Below are 22,418 nucleotides of genomic sequence, written 5' to 3' on the forward strand. Positions count from 1 at the left end.
GGAACCTCTACTCTGAAACGATTAAAGCTTCAAATCAGCACCATTAGTCTCCTAATCAAGTTGAGAAAAGCAGATACTAAATGAAACCAGCTCTAGCATTAGAGTGTCTATTTTGTCTCCCCACTAGCCACTGGACACAAAAGTTCACCAAATGAATGCCGCTACCTTCGGCCGCCTGTTCATTGTTTGCCAGAATAACTTTGTCAGACATTATGGGGTACTGATTTCTAGTATATCATTGAGTTCACTCCAGTGAAGTCGTGGGAGAAGAGAATGAGGCCGAAAATAAAACCTTCGCCGTCTGTGGGAATCGAACCCACGACCACGTGGTTAAAAGCCACGCGCTCTACCGGCTGAGCTAAGACGGCATTTACGGGTATAGTATTCACTTAAATATATTTAATCATAGCAAGCGACTTGACCCCAGATAAAACCCAACTTTATCAATGAGTTTAACTTTACTAATCCGAAGATGAAATGGAGATATCTTTTTTACTCTTAAATCGCCTTGGTTAAGTTGAGATCGGCTTCCATCAATGCAAAGCCCATTCGAACACTCTTTATAGTCTTGCATCAAAAACATCTGATTTATATCATTGGGAAATATTTCTAATGTAAGGCTATAATGGCGTTGGAACAGGTTCTGCAATAACCATAAATCCAGTTTCGGCCAAGTTAAGGGAGTGGTCAATCAAAGTTATATTTTTCCATTTAAGTTAATAGGGATAGTGTAAAGGTTAGCAAAAAAAATAAGGTTTAACCAAAAGTACTTTGGATAAACATGGGTGCAGTGAAAAAATTAAGATATATATGAATATGCTATGAAAACACAAATCCACCTCGTCGGTTCCTATTCTTATGATGTCGATTGATTGGTTATAAGTTTTTCCAATATTTATATTTCTGGCTTCATAATTTCAATAATTTATACAAGAGTGAGCTATTGGGACATGCTTAGAAAATGATAGAATGATCAAAATATACGCGGAGTATAGCAGCAGACCAATATAATGTTTGTTAATGCTTAAAAAATAACAAATTTTAATAACCTAGTATCTAGAAAGTTATAAAAATTAAAATCTACGCAAATTTATTTAGTGGTGATTTGATGTTGTAGTAATAACCATCAAAACGAATAACCTTGGTAACTGAAAATGAATCTTATATATCCTACTAGAACAAAATTGAAAACAATTGCCAATTTATTTAAAAATAAATAAAAACGATTGCCAATTTAATCGTGTATTCCCAATGGGGTTGGTTTTGACAATCAGCATTACCTATGATCCCAAATGGACATGGTTATGGTGGTTGGGTCGAGAGTCTGGATCTGTTCCTCACACTGACCTTACAGTCACACCCTATCATATATTATGAATATCTCCTCCCGTACTTTTGTGTTATTGTTGAGGAGAGATATTCCCAATGCATGGTGGGATGTACCTGTGAAGTAGGTGTGGAGTGCACTCCATGAGGAGCAAATCCCAATTTGATTGGGTCAGTCATTGAGGGGATTCTCTCATTGACGCTATTCTCTGTTGAACGCAGATACTCTTCCTTATGCACCATTTGAAAGGCGCATAAGTTTTCTCTCCTGCTCAGTGGTTTCTTTGCTTGATCAGCAACTAGGTCTGTCGCCTAGTGATGGGTTTTCTCTTTATTTTCTAATCTCTTTCTTGGACTTTTATTGCTGATTGTTGTCTTTATCGTCTTTGCTCGGAACATTTGTGAATAAAAATTGCCTTTTAAAAAAATGGTAAGGTTAAAAATATAACTGCCATGTCATGCTTATAGCAGCAAACATGACATTTGGATTAGAATATGACAAGTTGACATGTTCAAAAAGGAGGGTGGTACTAAATTTGGATTTCCTCTTCAGGTAATCCTTTTCACACCCACCTCACAGCACTTGTTGCAGGTATGTGTTGGGAGCATCTCCCTATGAATGAAAAATACAAGTATGAGAGATGTTCTTGATGTGCAACTGCAACACACTATGAGGTGAGTGTGAGGAGGAATTCCAAACTCAGTTTTACTGGTTCCAAAACCATCAACATAGCTAAAAGCACAAAATAGGATTTCTCATCCTAGAACTAGATTGAGAACAAACAAAACCACAAATCAAAAATACCCTTCAAACCTTTATAGTTAATAATGATCGCCACAAATATGGTATTTGCTAGACAACGTATGCCCTCAGCTCCAACCAAATTAATGTAATCTGATGTTTCTTATTTAGTGAAACCAAAAAATTGTTATTTCATATATTTTGGTATGTTTATGTGATTTATCACATAACTTGGACATTCATGAGATTCATGTTAGCTTAGAATGTTCTCAACCATTTGATAAATTTGGTAAGTTTGTCATGCCAAGGCAAACACTATTGTATTGTTAAATTAGTATAATAGTTTGTCTCAACTTCTAAGGTTAAACCTAAAATACAACGAGTGGGTTTTTAGTAACCCTATTCACAGGTCGGGCCAGCCCATCCTAAATCCGGCTTAGACAAAGTTTTAAGCCCAAGGGCTTGACTATTTTCTGAGCCAAGCCTGGGCTTTCCCAAATAAGCATGGCTCGAGCTCGAGCCCAACCTAATAATATTATATATACAATAGAAACATAATATATATAGTAAAATTAATAGCAAAAAAAGTATTATATGTATTAAATATATAATATATAATTAATATCTGTCAAAGTCAAGATGTGGGCTTTATATAGGGCTAGGCTTGGGCTCAAAATCTAGGCCCAATGGTCAAGTCGAGCTTGGGCTCGAGCTTAGTGACTATTTATAAAGAGGCAAAGCTCGACCCGGCCCATGAACAAATCTAGTGTTTAGTGAAACACTAAACAATGATCATTTTCAATTATGCTCTACACCATTTTCAAACTTGACAGTGATACTTTAGTAAGTGTTGAACTGAGGTACTTTTGATGTGCCAATCAATGAAATCCACTTAGGTCAAATACATGGGTATGTTGGATCTAATTTGAATAATACTTCAATGGGTGATCATTGTGATATGATCAACCACTTTGTTAGATAAAGTGAATATTTTGGTTTAATTGTCTTTGATGAAAACCTAAAACTGTCAATATACATCGAAGTAGAAAGTGTGACATTATACCTTGTAGTCAAGGAAAAGGCCTTTCCTTGTAAGTAGTGCATTGATATTATTGGCTTAGAGTTTGAGAGCAAGTGTTTGGTGGTCGGATTGAAACCTTATGGGCACTTTACTCAATTTAACCATTGGGCTTAGGCTCATAAGATGCTAAAACCCAAACCCCACTTGTATTTTTAGGGCTTGTTGGTTTGTTCTAAAGTCCGATATTTAAAAGTGCAATAATTACATTAAGAGATATATTGATATTGGTGAACTTTTCTTTCCTCTGAAGTCTGAATGCAAAGAATTTGTTTTTAATTATGAAAATTATCAAATATCCATTTTGAGCCCATATATGAGAATTTTTGTTTGTCTTTTTGGGGGTATCATTGCAAAACAAAAAATTATGTGATTGCACTTTAAGAGATAAGAGATAAGAGGAAACAAACAACCATTTTTCTCTTAAAATTAAAAAATTCTTCTTAAGAGATAAGAGTTAAGATGAAACGAACAGCCCCAAGTTTTAGGCCAGTTCTAAGCCCAATAAATTGGGTGGGCGGTTCACTAGGTCTTAGTGTTTTATTAGTGAATCCGGACCATGTGTTTTAATGCATGGCCAAGTCTATATGCTTTGATTTGGGAGCTTAGTGGGTTCCACGCCATATAATGTTTAGGTCAGATTGACCCGTCAAAGAGTAAGAAAATCATGTTGCTTGAAAGGATAAATTGAACTCCAAGTTTCCAACATGACTAGTTTGACTAGCCACTTACCTGATTTGACTAGGAAGTTCGTTAGTTGGTGTGTATGGGTCAAACTACGAAGGCACCTTTTCTCTCATACTCCTAAGCTAGGTTAGAAAATTTGTAGGTTTCTAATTCAATTAGAAATCAATTGGGAACCTCCTTTTAAGACTCTAGAAGTCCAGCTCTATTTAAAATGGATTAGAGAGAGAGGGAGAATAGTCACAAGATTGTCTACCAAAAAGCCTAGTTCAACTAAGGCTGAAAGGAGATTCTTTTTCTCTCTTTCTTTTGTATTTTTCTAGTCAAAACACCAATCCTTTGAGTGATCAAAATCTGCACATAATAGGAGATTTGATCTGTCCACAAGATCAACATCAAGTTCTCACAAGTTGAATAGATCGAACTCCATTCTTGGGCTACACCACCTTCAGCTATGGAGGTTGATTTTGACTGAATCTTTGGGTGTGTTATATCACTGTGAGAGCTGCGTTAGTGGCATCCAGATCAAGTAACGTTTTACTCAATTTCTGAAACAAAATTTGATGATTATTCTAAACTGATACAAGGAGAGAACCATTCTATCATGGAATCACATTCTTTGGCTGATTCAAGATTTAAAAATTGCACCTTTGCATCTAGCAAGGTTCAACCTTTTTGGACTAAAAACAGCCCATTCTTTAATATTTATTTGGTACTAGATACAAGTAGAAAATAAATAATTTTATAAAATGACTACACCAGCTAATGAGCTCGATGAATTAGTATGCTAAACTGTTGAGTAGAATATTTACTTTACCTAGTAATACAAGCACAACATGTGTGGGATTGAATGGACAAAATGGGATATATTTGACTAGGCTGTAAACGGGTCAGGTCTGGATCAGGACAGGATGTATCAGTCCTGAACTGATTATTTAATTAATTATAGGATAAAATCATAGACTCCGAACTATCACTGTTATTAATCAAAATAATCAATTCTGACCCGATTGTACTGACATCAATAAATTACCTATGTTGACAACAACTTACAACTTCATTTTGGGTGATATAACCTTGATAAAAATGGCAATGAATTGCTTATATGTTAATAAATCAAGTTTTTTTAACCAAATTTATATCTTTATCTTGATATATTATCTCCCAAATTTACCCTTTTAGACATAAAACATGATAAAAATTACAAGAAAACTAAGAAACCTGTATATATGATTACCTTAATAAATAGTTCGGATCTTAATCGATTCAAAACAAAAAAATAAAAAAAGAACCAGAACCAACTCAGTTGTTAATTGCCCATTTACAGCCCTATACTTTGGCTGCTATTGTTGCACTAAATACTGCTCCCATATCATTTGGGTACCCTACAATTCCACTTTGATCTCGCATTTGATCTCTCTCCTCCCTTTTTTCTCTTTCTTTTATTTGATTATTCATACTTAGTATAAAAGCGAGAATCTATTCTAATTAGTTCTTGAAAATGATGGTGCCTTGCAAAAAGGAACAAGAAAAAAGAAAAAGATGGAGCCCTGTAAGGCTTGTTGTCCATACAGGGGTTAAGGGTTCAAATTAAAATATCGAAATATATTGGTTTTTCAACCCACTGATACTCAAGGAAGAGTATAAATACATGTCAATCGATGCATCATCATATTTTTTTTATTCTTTTTCTTAGATGCACTTTGAACCTGGCTCAGCTTGGGAAGAGTGCAAATACAAATGCAAATATGTACAGAACAAAACCTAGCATATTTGTAGTTGTAGTGATAACTCATTAACTCTCGTGGGGAGTAGGAATACCTAAATACAAACACTTTTTGTTGGCTGAAAGAGGCATCTAGATTACCCTTGGGCTATGTTTGGTTTGAAGTAGGGAAAGGAAGGGAAAGATACGGAAACCTTTACAAACCTTGTATAGGTTTCCTTACCTATCCCTTCCTTTCCCTCAAACCAAACATAGTCTTGATGTTTCTAATTTCATTAATTGATTGCTCAAGGATATTGTAATGCTTCCGAAATTCCTCCTAGTTTCACAACATGCATACCACAACACCATAAAAGCATCAACGAACATCAAATGAAAAGGTGTACTTTGGGACGTTCTGATGCCAATGTTAAAGAGTTTGTCATGACCTTTTGTCTAATTAGTAATCCAACATTATAGAAATTTCATATCTAAAATTCTAATTTAATTCACATTCAATACTGAGAATTCCCAAAATTCTAGTTTAGTGCACATTATGATTAATTGGCAAACCTAGACTGAATTTATCAACTTAGGCCCGCCCATCGGATCTCACAAGGCCCAGCCAAGCTTCATAAAGTTGAACTTATCCCTTCTATGCATGCATGTGTACGTGGGGATGGAGACACAGAAACACACATGGAGAGAGAGAGAGAGAGAGAGACAGGTTTGTTGTCTAAACAAAACAGACTTGGAATCTGTTTCTGAAACTTTTCACATGTGGCAGAGTTTGCAGCCTGTGAAACACGTCCATGTGGTTCTCCTTGTAACCCTCTTTCCAGTTGTTGCAAGTTCCTATCTGAATATCTTCAAATAAGCCACTTCGAAACACTGTTTATTAGGGGGGAAAAGCAAAAACAGATGTTACTATTCTTGATGACACATTGCAATATACCATCTGGCACAGACCAGCCAGATCCAAACCCTGTTCTTATGAAAATAATTAAAAAAAAAAAAGCAAGGAGAAATAGCTATACATGGTGGGTTAAGGGATTGACTTCAGTAAGGAAATCTTACACAGAACTAATCCAGACAGTTCTAGGTAAAGACAACTAGCAACCTGATTATAATGACCAAACAGATTACTTCAATTCTAACTAATACTTGGCCAAAAGGAGTCTACTAGACAAAGAACCATACTTGGTTGGAATTTTATAACGATCAGATATATTTGTTTTTCTGAAGATTGGAAAGTGTTTGTTTTCTGATTGTTTAGAAGGATCAATCCATGAGTGCTGCTAAAAGCAATATTTGATAACCTTTTGATAGAAGTTTTCTCGCGTTCTAGGGAGCAAAAAATAGTTGTTTTCTGTTCAGGAAATCCAAACTCTAGAAACATTCCATTAGGAAGTCATCAAGTGCCACCTATATTGAGTAAACTATTTAATTAGACTGTGGCTCAATCATACAGATTATATGACATTGTCCATATTGCAAAAAGCAATATCTGTCGTATTCATATAGACAAGTGCAAATAAATACAAATGTGTAATGCATACAATATACATTATTTGCAAAATAAGAAAATCAAAGCAAGATTAGATACACTTCATGATATGGGAAAATGGTATACCTATTTGGTGATAACTTCTTTGTGAGCTTTAAATGAGAGGATTACATTCCATGCCAAAGCAACAACATTAGCAGCGAGAACCTGAGACAAAATAGAACATATCACTGTATTAACCTACAAGATCTCTGTCAATTTCACACATGACAGAATGAAAAACACCATGACAGAATGATAATCTCACAAAGGAAAACACTATCTTTATATGTAGCGCAAATAAAATGTGGCACCATTCGATGAACACTAATGACAGAATGATCTCTACCAATTTCTTCCAGGACCAAAACCTCTTATTTTGTTGCTTCACTTGCACTCTAGCAAGCAGGAAAGAAAAATTACCTCCCCTGACTTCCCATCCCAATTTAACCATATATCCAACAAAGTATAATAGAGACTTTGCCATCCATACCTGGAACTGCTGTGGAACAAATCGAAAGTTGAGAAACTGGAAAGGTATCCAAAGTTGCCAATTTGCCAATACTGCAGAAAACCACTCCTACAAATGGTGAACATACAAAATATAAGAATAAAACAGAGGCAATTTCCTTGAAAGAAACTAATGCAAAAAATAAAAACAGAAATGATAAAACTGCACCTGTTGAAGCTTTGGCACTACTTGTGATGGCCTCCCCTCTAGAGTAACCAGAGTAGATAAGAAAACCCCAATGAAAATAGGAGAGAAAATGAACTGTATCAAGTTTAGGAAAAAAATTATGTTCCAAACCAGCAATTATTCATTATAAAACAGCAAAGCCATGTTATGGCAAGTACCATCTCGAGTTGAAGAGAGAATCACCTGATCAAGGAGAAGGCGTAATAAAGCACCTGAAGCTCCTTGGAGAGTCACCAATTTACTCAAGCACAGGTACCTATAAACCCAAATTTGAATTTCTTCAATGAAATTTCAAAGTAACTAGGCCACAAAGGTTATCAAATATACCTGGATCAGAAGGATCAGAATTAGCAAACCCAAAACTCCATATCACACCCCTCCTTATCACCTTATAAAGTCCAAGCTTTTTTGTTGGGAAGCATCATTAAGATCATAAACAGTGCAAAGATGCTTCAAAGACATCAACGACTCTCACACAAATAGGGGAAAACTAATATGGCAATGCAAGAGAGCAGCAATCATTTCGGACATATGGAATAAGAGAAATGAAAGTATTTAATGAGAAAAAGCAGGAACTCCACAACTCAACATTGATAGTTGCTACTTGGGCAATAAAGGTCCACCTGGATATGGAGTAATCAGAAATTATGAAAAGGAACTCCTACTTAGTTACTGCAGACCATCTGGATAAGGAAACTCTTTGAGAACTGAAACGTTAGTTTCTCCATTTGATATCAGACTGAGTAGACAATGAGCTAGATTGATTTATCCATTAAAGGTGTGCCACATTATGATTGGATAGCTCACATCAGAAGACAAAGGCCCATGGAACCTGAGGTATTTGATAAGAGAAATCAAGCTACTGGTATCCACAATAAACCACACATTCAAATGGATTCCCAGGTTTGCATACAACCTAGCAGATACGCTACTCAGGAGGGAGTAAATAAAGTTTTATTGGACAGGGATATGCCTTTTCCTGGGAGGGACTTGTACAAAAATCACTTTTAAGGCATAAAACTTTCTTTTCAGCACTGAGCTGTTTGTACATGTCCTTTGTCCTGCATTCCTTTCTGGAATGTATGATTCTTTTACATATTAATTAATTTCCTGATACTGATAATAAAATATCCAACTTACAAATGTAAAGAAAATATAGGTTCTGAATCATTACCAGAAATGCAATGTTGGGCCCACCAATGCAAATCCTAAAAATGTGAATAGAAATGTTCGTTTACAGTCCAGTGTTGAAACTTGGTCAATCAATAACTGGAGAAATCACATCATGTCAGAGGATTAGCAAGGAAGTAAAAAGGCTAACTATGAGAAAATATATTTCCTTGAGCAAGTAAACGAACAGATAGGTTGTATAAATTTTAAGCAAAATATCGATTATGGACATCTAATGGATAATTTGATGTCAACTGGTGTCACTAAAAGGCGACATTTCTGAACAGTCAACCCACATGGTCATTACTTTTTTAAACATTTTCCATTGTCAAAGATATTGTGAGTTTATCAAATAATGTCATGTCACCATATCAATTCAGGAAAGGACAGAAGAATGTACAATTCTTAGTGCTCCTTGATGACAATTGTGCATCCAATGATGTTCTTGTTCTTTCAAAAAGTTCACTTTACACAGTACCTGATTGAGGGATGATGAAATACATTATCTACTTCTGAATGATCTTGGAGGCCAAAATAGGGATAAGGCTTCACTGCACTGTTTGTGTGCATCCCAAAACTGATGACTAGCCCAAAGTCACTAATCAACTTTTGTATGAATTCCTCAGACACTTAGCCATATGTGATACTATTATGTGAAATATCATTCTTGGCACATACTGTTTACCTCTCATCCCAATTTGATGTTAACAAATCCACTAAACTTTTTTTACAAGTATCAGTATTGAATTTTATTAATATGGTTATGAAAAAGTATTACAAGATGTTTTCATCCATCCAATGGCTAATCCCTCAAAGGTGGTTAGCATCAGTTAACCATCTTTTGTAGGGCCATTGGTAAGCCTTTTACACCCCCCCCCCCCGCCCCCCCTAGGGGTATCAATCCGCAAAACATCTGATTTCCATTCCATTGGCAGATATTGGAACCTAAAAACTGTAGCTCTTAAGTCCTTCATGATGTCTTTGCCTCCCCCATTTTATGACTGTATCTTCATGGACCCTCCTGATTCTTTTCAGCCATCCTGTTATCACTACCTTCTATGATGAAATACTTGTAATTCATAACATTAGCCCTTCTTACTCCATCCAACACAACTCACAGTTTGTGCTGTAGTTGAGTCTCTACTTCCAGATGGCCAGGAATACAATGTAATATCATGCCCTTCCTTGTCCCCGAAAGAAAACCCTACACTGGATAGGCCTGGATCAAGGCTCCCATCAAAATCCATCGTAATGAATCCAGTAGGCAGTTTGTCCATTGTGCTGCAGAAATGGTTCTCAAGGTTGAAGATTTCAGCCACCAAGCTCCAAATTTTTAAGATATCATCAATTGTGAACGATTTAACCTCCTCCTTGATTTGATCATGTACCACCTTAATTCATACATTTTAAATGATTTCCCCACATCCTTTGCCATGACTTAGAATATTCCTGTATGCCTTTCCCCCCATATACACCATAACACTGCAGTTCTCATGCATTTCCACAAAGACAAGGGAAAAAAGGAGCTAAACAAACATTTGTAGGTCTGTAGGTGTGAGCACTATTTTCACCATTTTTTTAACATGAAGCACACATGGGGAGAAATACACCAATAAGATCTCCTCTGCTTAATATTTTCATAAGTGTTAATATGATCATAGTAAATCCCCCAACATAAAGCTCTAGCGAAGGCACAGAACCTCTCCAAATGGTATTAACAAGGCAAATAAAAGTAAGATTAAGATCTCTGCCAAGGACATGAAAAAAGGAGGCACAAGAAAAGAAAAGAAATTTGTTTACCATGCCAGAAATATGTTTAAGTTTTTCAGATACTGAGAGGTTGTTGTGATACCGGTCAATGTGAGATAGGAAGAAAACTTGAACAAGAGGCCAAACTTTTTGGAGGCTTGTCTCGTTGCTAGGTTTGTGGCCTATGAGCTGGAGAAGGAGACCGTTGAAGCCTGAGAAAAGCTGGAATTGGGTAAGGATAGAGTTGTGAGTGTAAGAAATTTGGCTGGGGGCTTGTTTTTGTTATGTTCCAGAGCAGAGGTATTCCAGCTTGGGTTTCGGAGTCAGAGAAGTAGAAGACAAGGGAACGCAATTTAAGATTAGGGTGGTAGTTTCCAGAAGAAAGGGAGATTCTCAACGAAAGGAGAAAAGGAACAGTGTGTATTGGAGTGGTGGGAAACTGGGAATTCCCCTGCATGCTTGCAGATCATTGACCTTCAAAAGGATTGGAGCGGGCATGGAATGTTCTTGAATTTCGATGTTAGAAATAGGAGTTGGAAGAAGATGAATTTGCAGGATTTCTTGTGGTGGTTGAAGACTTAGCAGAAATCCAAATCGCTATTGAGTTGCAATTTGTAGGGGAATCTTATGGTCTGTGAATCTTCTTGGAAGGGGAAGACCAAACATTCTGGAGGGCACAAGAAATAGGAGCCTCTTCGTCCCTAAGTACCTGAATTAGGGTACCAAGAGAAGATGAACAAGAAATCCTGCCAATGTGGGGTCTGGGGAGGGACAGATGTACACAGCCTTACACCTACACATACAAAGAGGCTATTTCCAAGATTTGAACCCTGGTCACCCAAGTCGCAATGAAGCAACCCGATCGTTGTGCCAAGGCCCACCCTCTTTTCTTCATGTTGATCCTATTCCAAAAAAAGATACATTTGATGAAGACGGTGAGAATTCTTTGGTTGCTCAAGTGGTGGTTGGAAACTTCGGTGTAGATTTAGGACAAAGAAGGAAGGAATTCAAAAAATCCAAGTTTGATGCTTCATTGGAGATTTGAAAAAATCAAGAGCCTCAAGCAAAACCAATTTATTGCAACTTACAGAAGTTTTTTTCGCGACTAAAAGATGGTCTTGTAGCGGTATGGCCAACTAACAAATTTAAAAAAGAAAAAAACAATGTACAAAAGAAAAAGTATTAAATCCAGAGGTCCAAGACTTGATGATCCGTCCAGAGAAGGTCAAAGGTGCAGATTCTTGAAAGGAGTCCTGATATACCATTGAATATTCCTAGGGGCATTTGAATCAAAGTGGAAGCTTGGAGGAAAAGAGGAAAGAGGATAAGGAGGGGAATAAGGGATCAAAAGGGGAGGAGGTGCAACAAGAGTAGATTTAAGTGTACTTGTTGATAGGGACGTGGAGGTTGGCAAATCTTTGGGTCTTTTCGTCTTGGGAGGTGAGGGTTTTGCAAAAACAGCTTTTGAGGAGTATGAGAAGAGGAGGGAAGAGAATCTTAAGAAGACCAAAGTTGGGGAAGGAGGAAAGGAAGATTATTTTGATGAGGAGGTCTGAGTTTGTTTGCTTAGGTGTCTCTGGGGGTGATCTGAGTTGCTGTTAAGAAGGGAGAAGGGTTTCTTGTTGTGTTCTCTGGTGGCCTTGCTGCCCTTCTTGTTGTTTAGTTGAGTATGCTTGTTTTACACTTGTTAGTTGGTGCTATCTCGGCACCTTCTTGGTTGTACTCAATTTTTCTTCTTTTTTCTTTAATAATTTTTTTCTTTATTATCAAAAAAAAGAAAAGAAAAGAAAAAGAAAAGTGAAAAAGTGATAGTCCGAATCATATTATCCTCCTTTGATTGGTCAAGTAAAACACTCTCCAAAGAAACTAGTAAAGCAAGCACATCTAAGATTTTTTGAGTCATTAAGACCCCTCCTTAAACCTAGATTTCAAGCTAAACCATTTGAGGAAAAGGAAACACATTGAGACACAAGACATCTTAAAGGTCTGAAATGGAGAAAATAATAAGGAATTTGTGTTTTAAGGGAAGATCAACCCACAAAATGTTCATCCAAAATTTAGTTTTGTTCCCAAAAAGTACATTAAGTCAAGGCAAGAAATAAGTAAGTACCAACATTATAGCTTTCCTAAGAGAAATAAGAGTTGCTCTTGGGCTCAAGCTTGTATAACTAGGGCTGTTAATGGACTGGAGATTGGTCCAATCCGATCCGGCCCAGTATGAATCCATTACAGATCGACCAGGTCCAAGCCAATCCGATGAATACATTGAACCATTCTAGACAAGTCCAGTTCAATGTTTGGCCTCTCCAAACCGTTCAAATTGGTTTTAATTTAGATTGGGTTCAATCCAAGCCTGGTCCATTGAAACTCGTACTGTTATCTTATGTTGATGGACTGGATACTAGTTCAATCCGACCCAGTCCAAAATAAATCCATTACAAATGGACCAGGTCCTACCAAATCCAATAAATACTTTGGGCCATTAAATCTAGACTAGTCCAATACTCCAATTCAATATGCCTTATTGGTCTGTCCAATCCGTTCAAACTGATTTTGATTTGAACAAGGTCAAACCCAAACTCGGTGCATTGACACCCCTATGTATAATTAACCATTGGCAACGAGACCATGAATGCTTTTAATGGTCATATGCCACAACTTGTTTGTATCTCTTGGAAATCTCAACAACCATTTTCCAAGTAGAAGAGTTCTTCATCCTCAACTTGCCCAAATTAAGCCCCCTCTCTCCTACTGCTACACCAATTTCCAATTAATCAAGTGATCTTTCTTGGCGTTATCCAGGTCCCATAAAACGTCCATCATTGTTTTCTCTAATCTTCTAGTGTCCAGTGCAAGAGTTCTAAAATCTCATAGGTAATAGTTGGGTAAGTTAGCCAAGGTTGATTTTATTAGCATAATTATTACCCCCATTGTGATTTAACCATGCAATTCTTCTTAAGCCACAACTAATCTTTTTGAAACTTCTCTATTACAAGATTCCATAAACCAAATACCTTGGGGTCACCTCCTAAGGGAAGTACTGAACTGATTGGCCACTCAAACACCGAACATCCCAATATCTCCACATATCTCCTCACCTTGCTTTCCTTCATATCGATTCCCGCTATGCAAGTTTTACCTAAATTCTCCTTCAGATCTGAAATTCTCTCAAAACACCTTGTTAATAACTTAAGATTCCTAATCCCCCTCCCATTATCTTGACAGGAAATTATTATATCATCCATAAATTGCAAGTAGTACATTACTAATTGCTCTCTTCCAACTCTCCATCCTCTGATCTGATTATTCCCACTCTACCTGCCTTAGATATCAATCTATATAGCACATCAACAATGAGTGTAAATAAGAAAGGGGATAAACGGATCTCCTTGCCTCAAAACCTCTCTTTGTTAATCTTTAATCACCCCATGCACCAAGATTGAATAATGGCATGATTCTAAGCATCTCCCATCCACTTCTCCTCATTCATTTCATGCCCTCCACACATTCATTTGCAATGAGTACTTGATCTCCTGCATAAAAACAACTTGAGAATAGGACACTATCTATCGAGGAAAGGACTGACTTCAAACTTTGAGAGAGAATCTATGAAATGATCTTGTACAAGCAACCCACAAAGTTGATTGATCTAAAATCCATAGGGTGGTTGGATGCTTCAAAGATTTAGGTATGAGTGAGTTGAATGTCGCATTAGCCCCCCTTATGAATAATACCCCTATCATGAAATTCCCTGATTGCACCCATTAGATCATCTGTAACTACAACCGAGCACTAATAGAAACCCATAGAGAAGCCATCAAGGCATTGTGCTTAGGAGGTGTCCATCTCGAATACTAGTTTCTTTCCCTCATCTTCTTCAAAGGGTCTCTCCAAGAACTCTCTCATTTCTGTTTCTAGAGCTGGCCATCTCAATCACAAGACATCCAACCTTGGAGGGGGAGGTCCTAAGCAATCTTTTAAAATGATTCACCATGATTCTAGAAATTTCTTCCTGATTAGTTATTTCTCTTCAATGTAGTTCCTTTTTTCTAACATTTCCTAACTAATCAAAGTATCCAACATGTTCATGACTTCTGCCTATTGAACATTTTTTCTCTTTTGAGTATTTCATCCAAATCTCCCTTTGCTTTCAATATTAACTCTTTCTCTACCTATCCTATCTTCCCCCTACCTTCTTTTAGATCTAGTTCCTCTATCATGCATAATAGTCTTCTTTTCTCTTCCTCACTGTTACCAAAGGCGACCTTGTTGCATTGTTCAATTCAACATTCTTGACCTTATGTTAAGTGCAAGAATGATCTGAAAATCTTAATCATGATGTAAAATTGTAAATTGTATAGTTGAATTGAACAGAATCTTAAGTCATATTGTAAATGATAAGATTATTTATATTTTCTATAAATTTGTCAAAAAAAAATAAAAGTGTTTTAATAGTTATACTTGTCCATAAAATCTCATTGAGGTTTTTCCATATTGCCAAGTCAGGCTCCCAGGCATGGTCAGATTCTAATTTTCATATCCATGTCTATGCAACAGTGAAAGCTTGTGACCACACAAAGAAATGCCTATTGAAAAAAGAATAAATGATTTGATTGTTGAAGGGGACTGCCAGGTTGTTATTTGTTGGATGAGAGCAGAAGAGGAAATACCTTGATTTAAGGTCCTTAGTTAGACAGGTGCAAGCACTAGGAAGCAATCTGAATAGCCCATTCATGTGGTTCCTAGGACTGCAAATGTTTTAGCAAAATCAGAGATGACTAGGGATAACTTTGGATGGGAATTCCAACGTCAAGAATTGATTTGTAAAGTTTTTCTGATTCTCTTGATCTGACCAAGGCTGCCTTTGTAACTTTTCCCCTGAGATCCAATTATTTGGGTAGAAAGGAATATGAATGAATACAATTACTTCTATAATCTATCAAAAAAAAGTTGCAGAAAGGATTTAGACAGAGCATTTGAATTGAAACCCTTGGATTCATGATTTGAATCATTAATTGTATCCAAGGTTCAAAGTATAGGAAATATATGCACATGGATACAGGTGAAAAATTAAGATACGCATGGGTACACTAAGAAACTCATATAAATCCTAAAAAACTATATTCATTACAATAAATATGAGTTTTATATGACTATAAATAAGCTAATTAAACATGAAAAAAAAACATATTTCCATAATTTAGACGAAGTGTGAAATATCGAGACATAATTGAAAACCGTTGAAAAATGATGAAAAAATTAAAATGTTTGTGTATGCACACATACCATAGTTTTTAAAGAATCAATATAATTTGTATTAATATTTATCATTTTTTAGAAAATAGGACCGACTAGCCAACTGGACCGGTTGAACCATGACTAGATTGGGTAAAAAATTGGCCAAAATTGCCGATCCGACTAGTCAAACTAGAAAACCAGTGAATTAGTCCCGGTTTTAGAAGAAACAGCCTTTTTTTTAATTGTTTTAGCACATTAATGTGAACTTCTAAAGGCCATAACTTTTCGCTCAGATGTCCTATTGGGGTGACCTTTGTTTTTATTTTGGGTAACTTTTCAATATAGGTGCCTTATAAAAAAATTGAAATTAAAATAAAAAATATATGTTATAGAAGAATATAATTATATATTTTGAATATATTATAATCCAATATATAATTTATAATATTGTATATATATATACATATATATGATATCACGTCATCTAGGTAGATGCCCAGTCCAGTTCTCTAAACGTTGATATTTATTATACATTTTAATAAGAGAAAAAGACTTAAACCTCCCCTCAAGTTTACATTAAATACTAAGACCTCCCTTATCTTTTCAAAATGGACTCCAGTTTTAGAAGAAACAGCCTTTTTTTTAATTGTTTTAGCACATTAATGTGAACTTCTAAAGGCCATAACTTTTCGCTTAGATGTCCTATTGGGGTGACCTTTGTTTTTATTTTGGGTAACTTTTCAATATAGGTGCCTTATAAAAAATTGAAATTAAAATAAAAAATATATGTTATAGAAGAATATAATTATATATTTTGAATATATTATAATCCAATATATAATTTATAATATTGTATATATATATACATATATATGATATCACATCATCTAGGTAGATGCCCAGTCCAGTTCTCTAAACGTTGATATTTATTATATATTTTAATAAGAGAAAAAGACTTAAACCTCCCCTCAAGTTTACATTAAATACTAAGACCTCCCTTATCTTTTCAAAATGGACTAATGCCTCCTTTGTGACACATTTTAGCCATTATGTTCAACGGAATAATTCAAAAGACAAATACGCCCCGACGGGTTTACATATTTAATGCTGGGCAAACTTGTATAGATAATGTACCTTCCTTATAGATAATGAAGGATGCAAACTGTTTCCAAATTGCAATGCTCTTTAACAGACAAAAGAAAGCTGGATGCACAAGCCAAGCTCTTCATTGTTATCATCCATGACAAGACCAACAACACTATATACATTATCCATTATTGAAAGTGGTGTTGGCGTGAGAACATCTGATCTGGTGAACAAGGTCTGGAAGCAAGGAGTTCAAGGAAGCATTATCTGCTGGTTTTGATGTGAGCACAATTGGACAGTTAGGTGTTTGATTTTACTCAACTTAATAACAGAAGGTTATTGTTACAATAAAGCATAGCGATGATGAAATACATTTGGGAATCTCAGGCTGGTGGTCCTTCATGGAATCACCTGTCATCGGGGGAAATCAGATTTGGTCCTAACCCAACTATGTTCTGTACATTTTTGGAAACGTAAATGAGAAAATAGATTATGGAGGAGAGCTGAGTGGTCAACTGTATGCTGGTACAGGTGGCTAAAACAACCTAGGGGCAAAAATGGGTTTTTTGAAAACATTTAACAATAGATGAGGTTGCATACAACTGGGTCTACACAAAATTATAACTGGGGGGTATTTTTGTTCCATGATATCGCCCAATAGGGGAGGCATTAGTCCATTTTAAAAAAGGAGAGGTCTTAGCATTTAGCATAAATTTGAGGAGATGTTTAAGTCTTTTACCCTTTTAATAATGAATTTTAGCTTTTATTGATAGTCATCCACTAAAAAACTGGTTCAATTAAGAATTAAAATACATATTTATAGGCCAAACACTTGTGGTATGGCTAGGGGTGGATTTGAGTCGAGATGAGCCGAATATCTAGCTATTTGAGCTTGGCTCACCAAGACAGTATAGCTCGAGCTCAATTCAAGCTAAAGATTTGAGCTCGAGTCAAAAGCTCATAAGCTTGAGCTCGACTTGGCTCGTGCTTGACTATGAGTCAAATGCTTTATAAAAGTAAAAAATTATATTTAAAAAAAAATATTTTTTATTTGATATTTAAAAAATTAATAATCATAATAATAATAATAATAATTATTACTATTATATATATACACATATATATGCATGTATGTATTAAAAGCTTGATTAGTCTCGTGAGCCTCACAAGCCAAGCTCTTTATTAGGCTTGAGTTTGGCTTGATTAGAAAACAAACCTATAAATTGGGCTCGAGCTCGGCTCAAAACTCAATTTAAAGTTTAAACCGAGCCAATCCAAGCTCGAATAGCTCGTGAAAAGCTCGGCCCATTGCCACGCCCAGGTATGGCATAGTTGTTGACTTGTAGTCATTACAAGCTAATAACTAGGGTTCAAATCCCTTTGTCCCCTACTTGTGATTTTTAATAGGCAAGTTCGTGGCATGTCAAATTCAAATTCGAATTTGAACATTGCATTAAATGCACTATTTAATTTGCCTTTAATCCTTTAATAGTGTATAATTAAATGTGATAACTAATTAAGAGTCATTAAATTTGAATTTGAAAAGTTACTAAAATTGAGGGAGAAAGAGGGAAATTAAATTTGATATTTAAAAGTTGCCAAAATTAAATAAGAGCGAGAAGAATATTAAATTCGAATTGTATCAGTCAATACATGCAGTGTATCGGACCGTATTGGGCTTGTATCGGCCAATACAGACCCGAAATGATCCAACACGGCCCTGTATCGGACCGATACTAACGAAACATACAGATTCTGTATGTTCTATGTATTGGGTCCTTAACGAAACGCAACGTATCGACCGATACATTGCGAAATTTTAAACCTTGATTGTATCATAACTCATAAATTGTAAAATTCTGACAACATAGATATAGCTAATGCTGATACAAGAGATCTCATTCTTCCCATGTAATGTTTACTTGTAAAATCACAATTCCATATTAACAAATAAGCCATTCACCTTATATCAATTGCAACTAAGAGAACAGACAAAAATACCTGGCAGATTAAATCCCCAATAAAAGTCAAAATTGCAGATGTGATAGCTTTTGTCAACACTGGATACTTCTCTAGAACAGACAAATACCTGAAAAAATGAAACAAAATCACTAAAATAATATAATTATATAAGTAGATGTTCCAGCAAAATGCAAGTTTAGTTTCACAGCTACATCATACGACTAAGGCATTTGGGGTGCAGTTTCTTTTTTTACCCAGTGAGCAAAATGTATCTTGAGAATGCATTTTCCATATAAATCAATTTCTTTATAATCTTGTACCCTTAGAAAAGGGCTCTAAATCAACTCTGGAATTAACTGGCAAAATGGTGGTTTTCCACTTAATTATTCAGTTTGTTTGTTTGCATGTATAGTTTTTCCCCAAGGCATAATCAATTTCTTCAATGCCCCCCCCCCCCAAAAAAGGTCTTGAACGATTATAGAAAGTAGATATAATATAAGTGAAATAAAACATTGTTAATTCAGACAAGCAGATAATAAGATAGCTATTGGAAAGTCAAAAGCAACAAGAAACAAAGTAAATAAATGAAGAGGAGAAAACGAAGTCATAATATTTACCAAGATAGCAAGGACCACTTACTCCCACCACCTTCACCATCACCGGCACCTTCACCTCTTCCACCTGAAATTCCGTCACCGGAACCACCAAAACCGCCGCCTATTCCACTAACACCTCTATCTGAAGAAGCCGAAACCCGAAAATAATCAAAAACCATGTGTCCAAATTTCATTTCTAACCAACCCAAATTCTTAAACCAAGTACCATGACTGGAACTTGAAGAATGAGCGAGGGACTGAAAGGAAGAAGATGCCCTAAAACCAAATTTCGGAATTGAGCTTGCAAGGACTCCATTCGGATTATACAATGGGGAACTGGGTTTTGGAGAGACACCAGCGAAGCGGTAGATCAGAGGATATCGACGAATAACAGTTCCAGGATAAAGAGCCATTTGGTCTGCCTCGAAGGGTTTATGCAGCGGCGTGGGTTTTTAAACTGCAAGCTGGGGCCTCGGAGGATGTTTGGTTACGATTAATGTCAATGGACCGGTTTTGGATTGGACGCTGTCCAGTCCAAAATCAATTTGAACGGACCAATAAGACATATTGGATTGTACCAATCCGATCCAAAATATTTATTAGATTGGATTGGACCTGATCTGTTCGTAACAAATTTATATTGGATTGAGTTGGATTGGACCAATATCTGGTATATTGATATAAAATAAGAATATATGTGTCAATGGACCAAGTTTGAATTGAAACCAATCTAAATCAAAATGAATTTGAACAGATGGGATGGTCCAAACATCGAATTGGACCAGTCCAAATTGGTCCAAAACATTCATTGGATTGGATTGGACCTGGTCCATTTATAATAGACTCACATTGACTGAATCGAATTGGACCAAATCCAGTCCAATTGACACCCCTAGTTACGATCATAATCATATTCGGAATTAGTTCAAGCCCTTTACACTATTTTTAAAAATGTGAAAATTTTGTTTGACTAAAAGATCCCAAATTTTGAATTCAGTTCCTTTCTAATTATAAGGACAAAAATGTAATTTGAACAATCATTTTTTTCTTATTCAAATGCCTCTCATCAAGTCTTATATATATTTATTTATTTACGGTAATACTTCTCATTAACATTTATTGAATCTTTTTCTTTACTATAATACCCCTAATTTTTAATTTGGCTCATCTTTGATTGTGAGGTCAGAAAATGTAATTTGAATTTCTATATTTTTTCCTATTTAATTCTCTCCCATTAAGTCTTATATTTAGGGTGTAAACACTCATTCTTTCATTGATCCTATATTAATTAATTATATTAAAGAAAAATAAGTGTAACAAAGAATAATTGTTTTTATTGATGATAGAAATAAAATAGCAAATTTAAAACCAACCCCAAAATGGGGTTCTTTTCTTGTTTGGTTTGTGAATCAACAAAGTGTGCCAGCCCTTCATGTCATAGTTAAATAGTAATAAAAATTAAAAAAATATGAAAATACAAAAAATCGTAGAAAACATTTGGGTCCTTCTCTAATATCATATATTAAACAAAAATAAGTGTGGCAAATAATAATAGTTTTTATAAATATAAAAATATAAAATTTTGTAGAAAATTTTAGAAAGCATATTATTTACTATCATTATTAATTAGGGGTGCAACTTGGATAGGTCCAATCCAAGCCTGACTCATCCCAACCTGAGTTTTTGCTTAGGGTAGTTTTGAGTTTTAGGGCAGTAGGCTCAGCTAGGGCCAAAAAAACTCAAGCTCAACCCAAACTTGGGTTTGGCTTGGGTTGAGGCCTTGATTAGCCCGAGCCTAACCCAAGCTTAACCCAACCCAACTTGAGCTCATGTGTGTATATGTGTTTGTGTATTATATTTATATAAAATATCTTTTTTTTTCTAATATTGCATACGTGTGTATTATCTTTATATGTGTAAAATATGTAAAACATACACTTGTAAATAAATTTTGTACATAATTTCAATAATTCTACTCTTAAAATCTTCAACCCAACCCAACCCAATCCACCTAAGTTGCACCCCTAATCATTATCATTATCAAAATTTTTGCACGTGAATACCTTGCTAGTGATATTAGTTAATTGGTTACAATTTTTTCTGGTATTATATGTCCTTCCAATATTATAGTCGAATCGATCATGACATTCATACTAACCTCATAGCACTTGGAGCCACTAGTACTTGTAAGTTATCATTCATAAGGAGATGTTTCCAATGCATGGTTGCAACATGTTATAGGTTTGTGTGATGTGTGCTTTGTGCGAAGCAAATCCGAATTTATCAATAACACCCTTTTTATTCTTCTAGCCCACTTATCCAAAGGGTCCAGTTCACTTTGATACATTAAGGGAATGTTTGGAACCAATGTCTTTTGTTTTTCTAGAAAATGGTGATGCATCAACACCGAATCAATGTTTTGATTTTTGAGTTCCGAGGTTATGTTCTTTATTTGGTTAATGTTTTTTCAAAAATATTGGGAAAAAATAACCATGCCTACGAAATCATGAAGGTGTGGTCTACTAAAGGAGATAGAGGGTTCTGTGTGTTTATTATTTTTGTATATGAGAATATTTATACATATGTACAGTGAGAGACGTATGTAAATGAAATACATGTGGATGAGGATGAAAGAGAGAGAGAAAGAGATAAAGGAGTAACTACAACATAACTACAGTGGAGCACACCAACAATGCTCCTGCATGTGGTGACATCATCATGTCAAATGCCAAAAAAGGCTAAAAGACGATAGGAGGTAGCCATGAGAGAGGAGCAAGGTTCGGGCTCATGCATGTTACACCGAACAAGTAAATGGCCCAATGGCCCAAGATCTATGGGC

The 22,418-nt window shown here is 35.7% G+C and overlaps 1 protein-coding gene and 1 non-coding gene across 3 annotated transcripts; both read right to left on the minus strand.

The window, feature by feature from the left end:
• Window positions 1–295: 295 nt before the first annotated feature.
• TRNAK-UUU (transfer RNA lysine (anticodon UUU)) lies at window positions 296–368 on the minus strand. Its single transcript has one exon. It is a non-coding gene; the product is annotated as a tRNA-Lys (tRNA).
• Window positions 369–6,018: 5,650 nt separating this feature from the next.
• Window positions 6,019–20,105, minus strand: LOC148845565 (Peroxisomal membrane 22 kDa (Mpv17/PMP22) family protein). 2 transcript variants are annotated; one of them, XM_088953811.1, is made up of 9 exons: window positions 19,806–20,105; window positions 19,601–19,721; window positions 19,023–19,110; window positions 8,953–9,047; window positions 7,962–8,034; window positions 7,761–7,853; window positions 7,575–7,661; window positions 7,169–7,249; window positions 6,019–6,426 (listed from the first exon to the last, which is right to left on the minus strand). In XM_088953811.1, the coding sequence occupies exons 1-8, from the start codon at window positions 19,990–19,992 to the stop codon at window positions 7,169–7,171; spliced, it is 825 nt and encodes a 274-aa protein (XP_088809937.1). In that variant the 5' UTR covers window positions 19,993–20,105; the 3' UTR covers window positions 6,019–6,426. The 2 variants fall into 2 exon arrangements, with proteins under 2 accessions (XP_088809937.1, XP_088809936.1); XM_088953810.1 differs by having other exon boundaries at window positions 19,601–20,083.
• Between the last annotated feature and the right edge of the window lie 2,313 nt (window positions 20,106–22,418).

The sequence above is a fragment of the Nelumbo lutea genome, chromosome 7, assembly GCF_056320005.1.
Source record: "Nelumbo lutea isolate HS-2025 chromosome 7, American lotus-T2T, whole genome shotgun sequence".
Taxonomy (NCBI): domain Eukaryota; kingdom Viridiplantae; phylum Streptophyta; class Magnoliopsida; order Proteales; family Nelumbonaceae; genus Nelumbo; species Nelumbo lutea.

Coding starts and splice junctions, on each gene's coding strand:
- LOC148845565 (XM_088953810.1), bottom strand. CDS start 19,992: ATGGCTCTTTATCCTGGAACTGTTATTCGTCGATATCCTCTGATCTAC. Junction 7,854..7,961: donor TACGCCTTCTCCTTGATCAG/GTGATTCTCTCT, acceptor AACTTGATACAG/TTCATTTTCTCTCCTATTTT. Junction 7,662..7,760: donor TAGTGCCAAAGCTTCAACAG/GTGCAGTTTTAT, acceptor CACCATTTGTAG/GAGTGGTTTTCTGCAGTATT.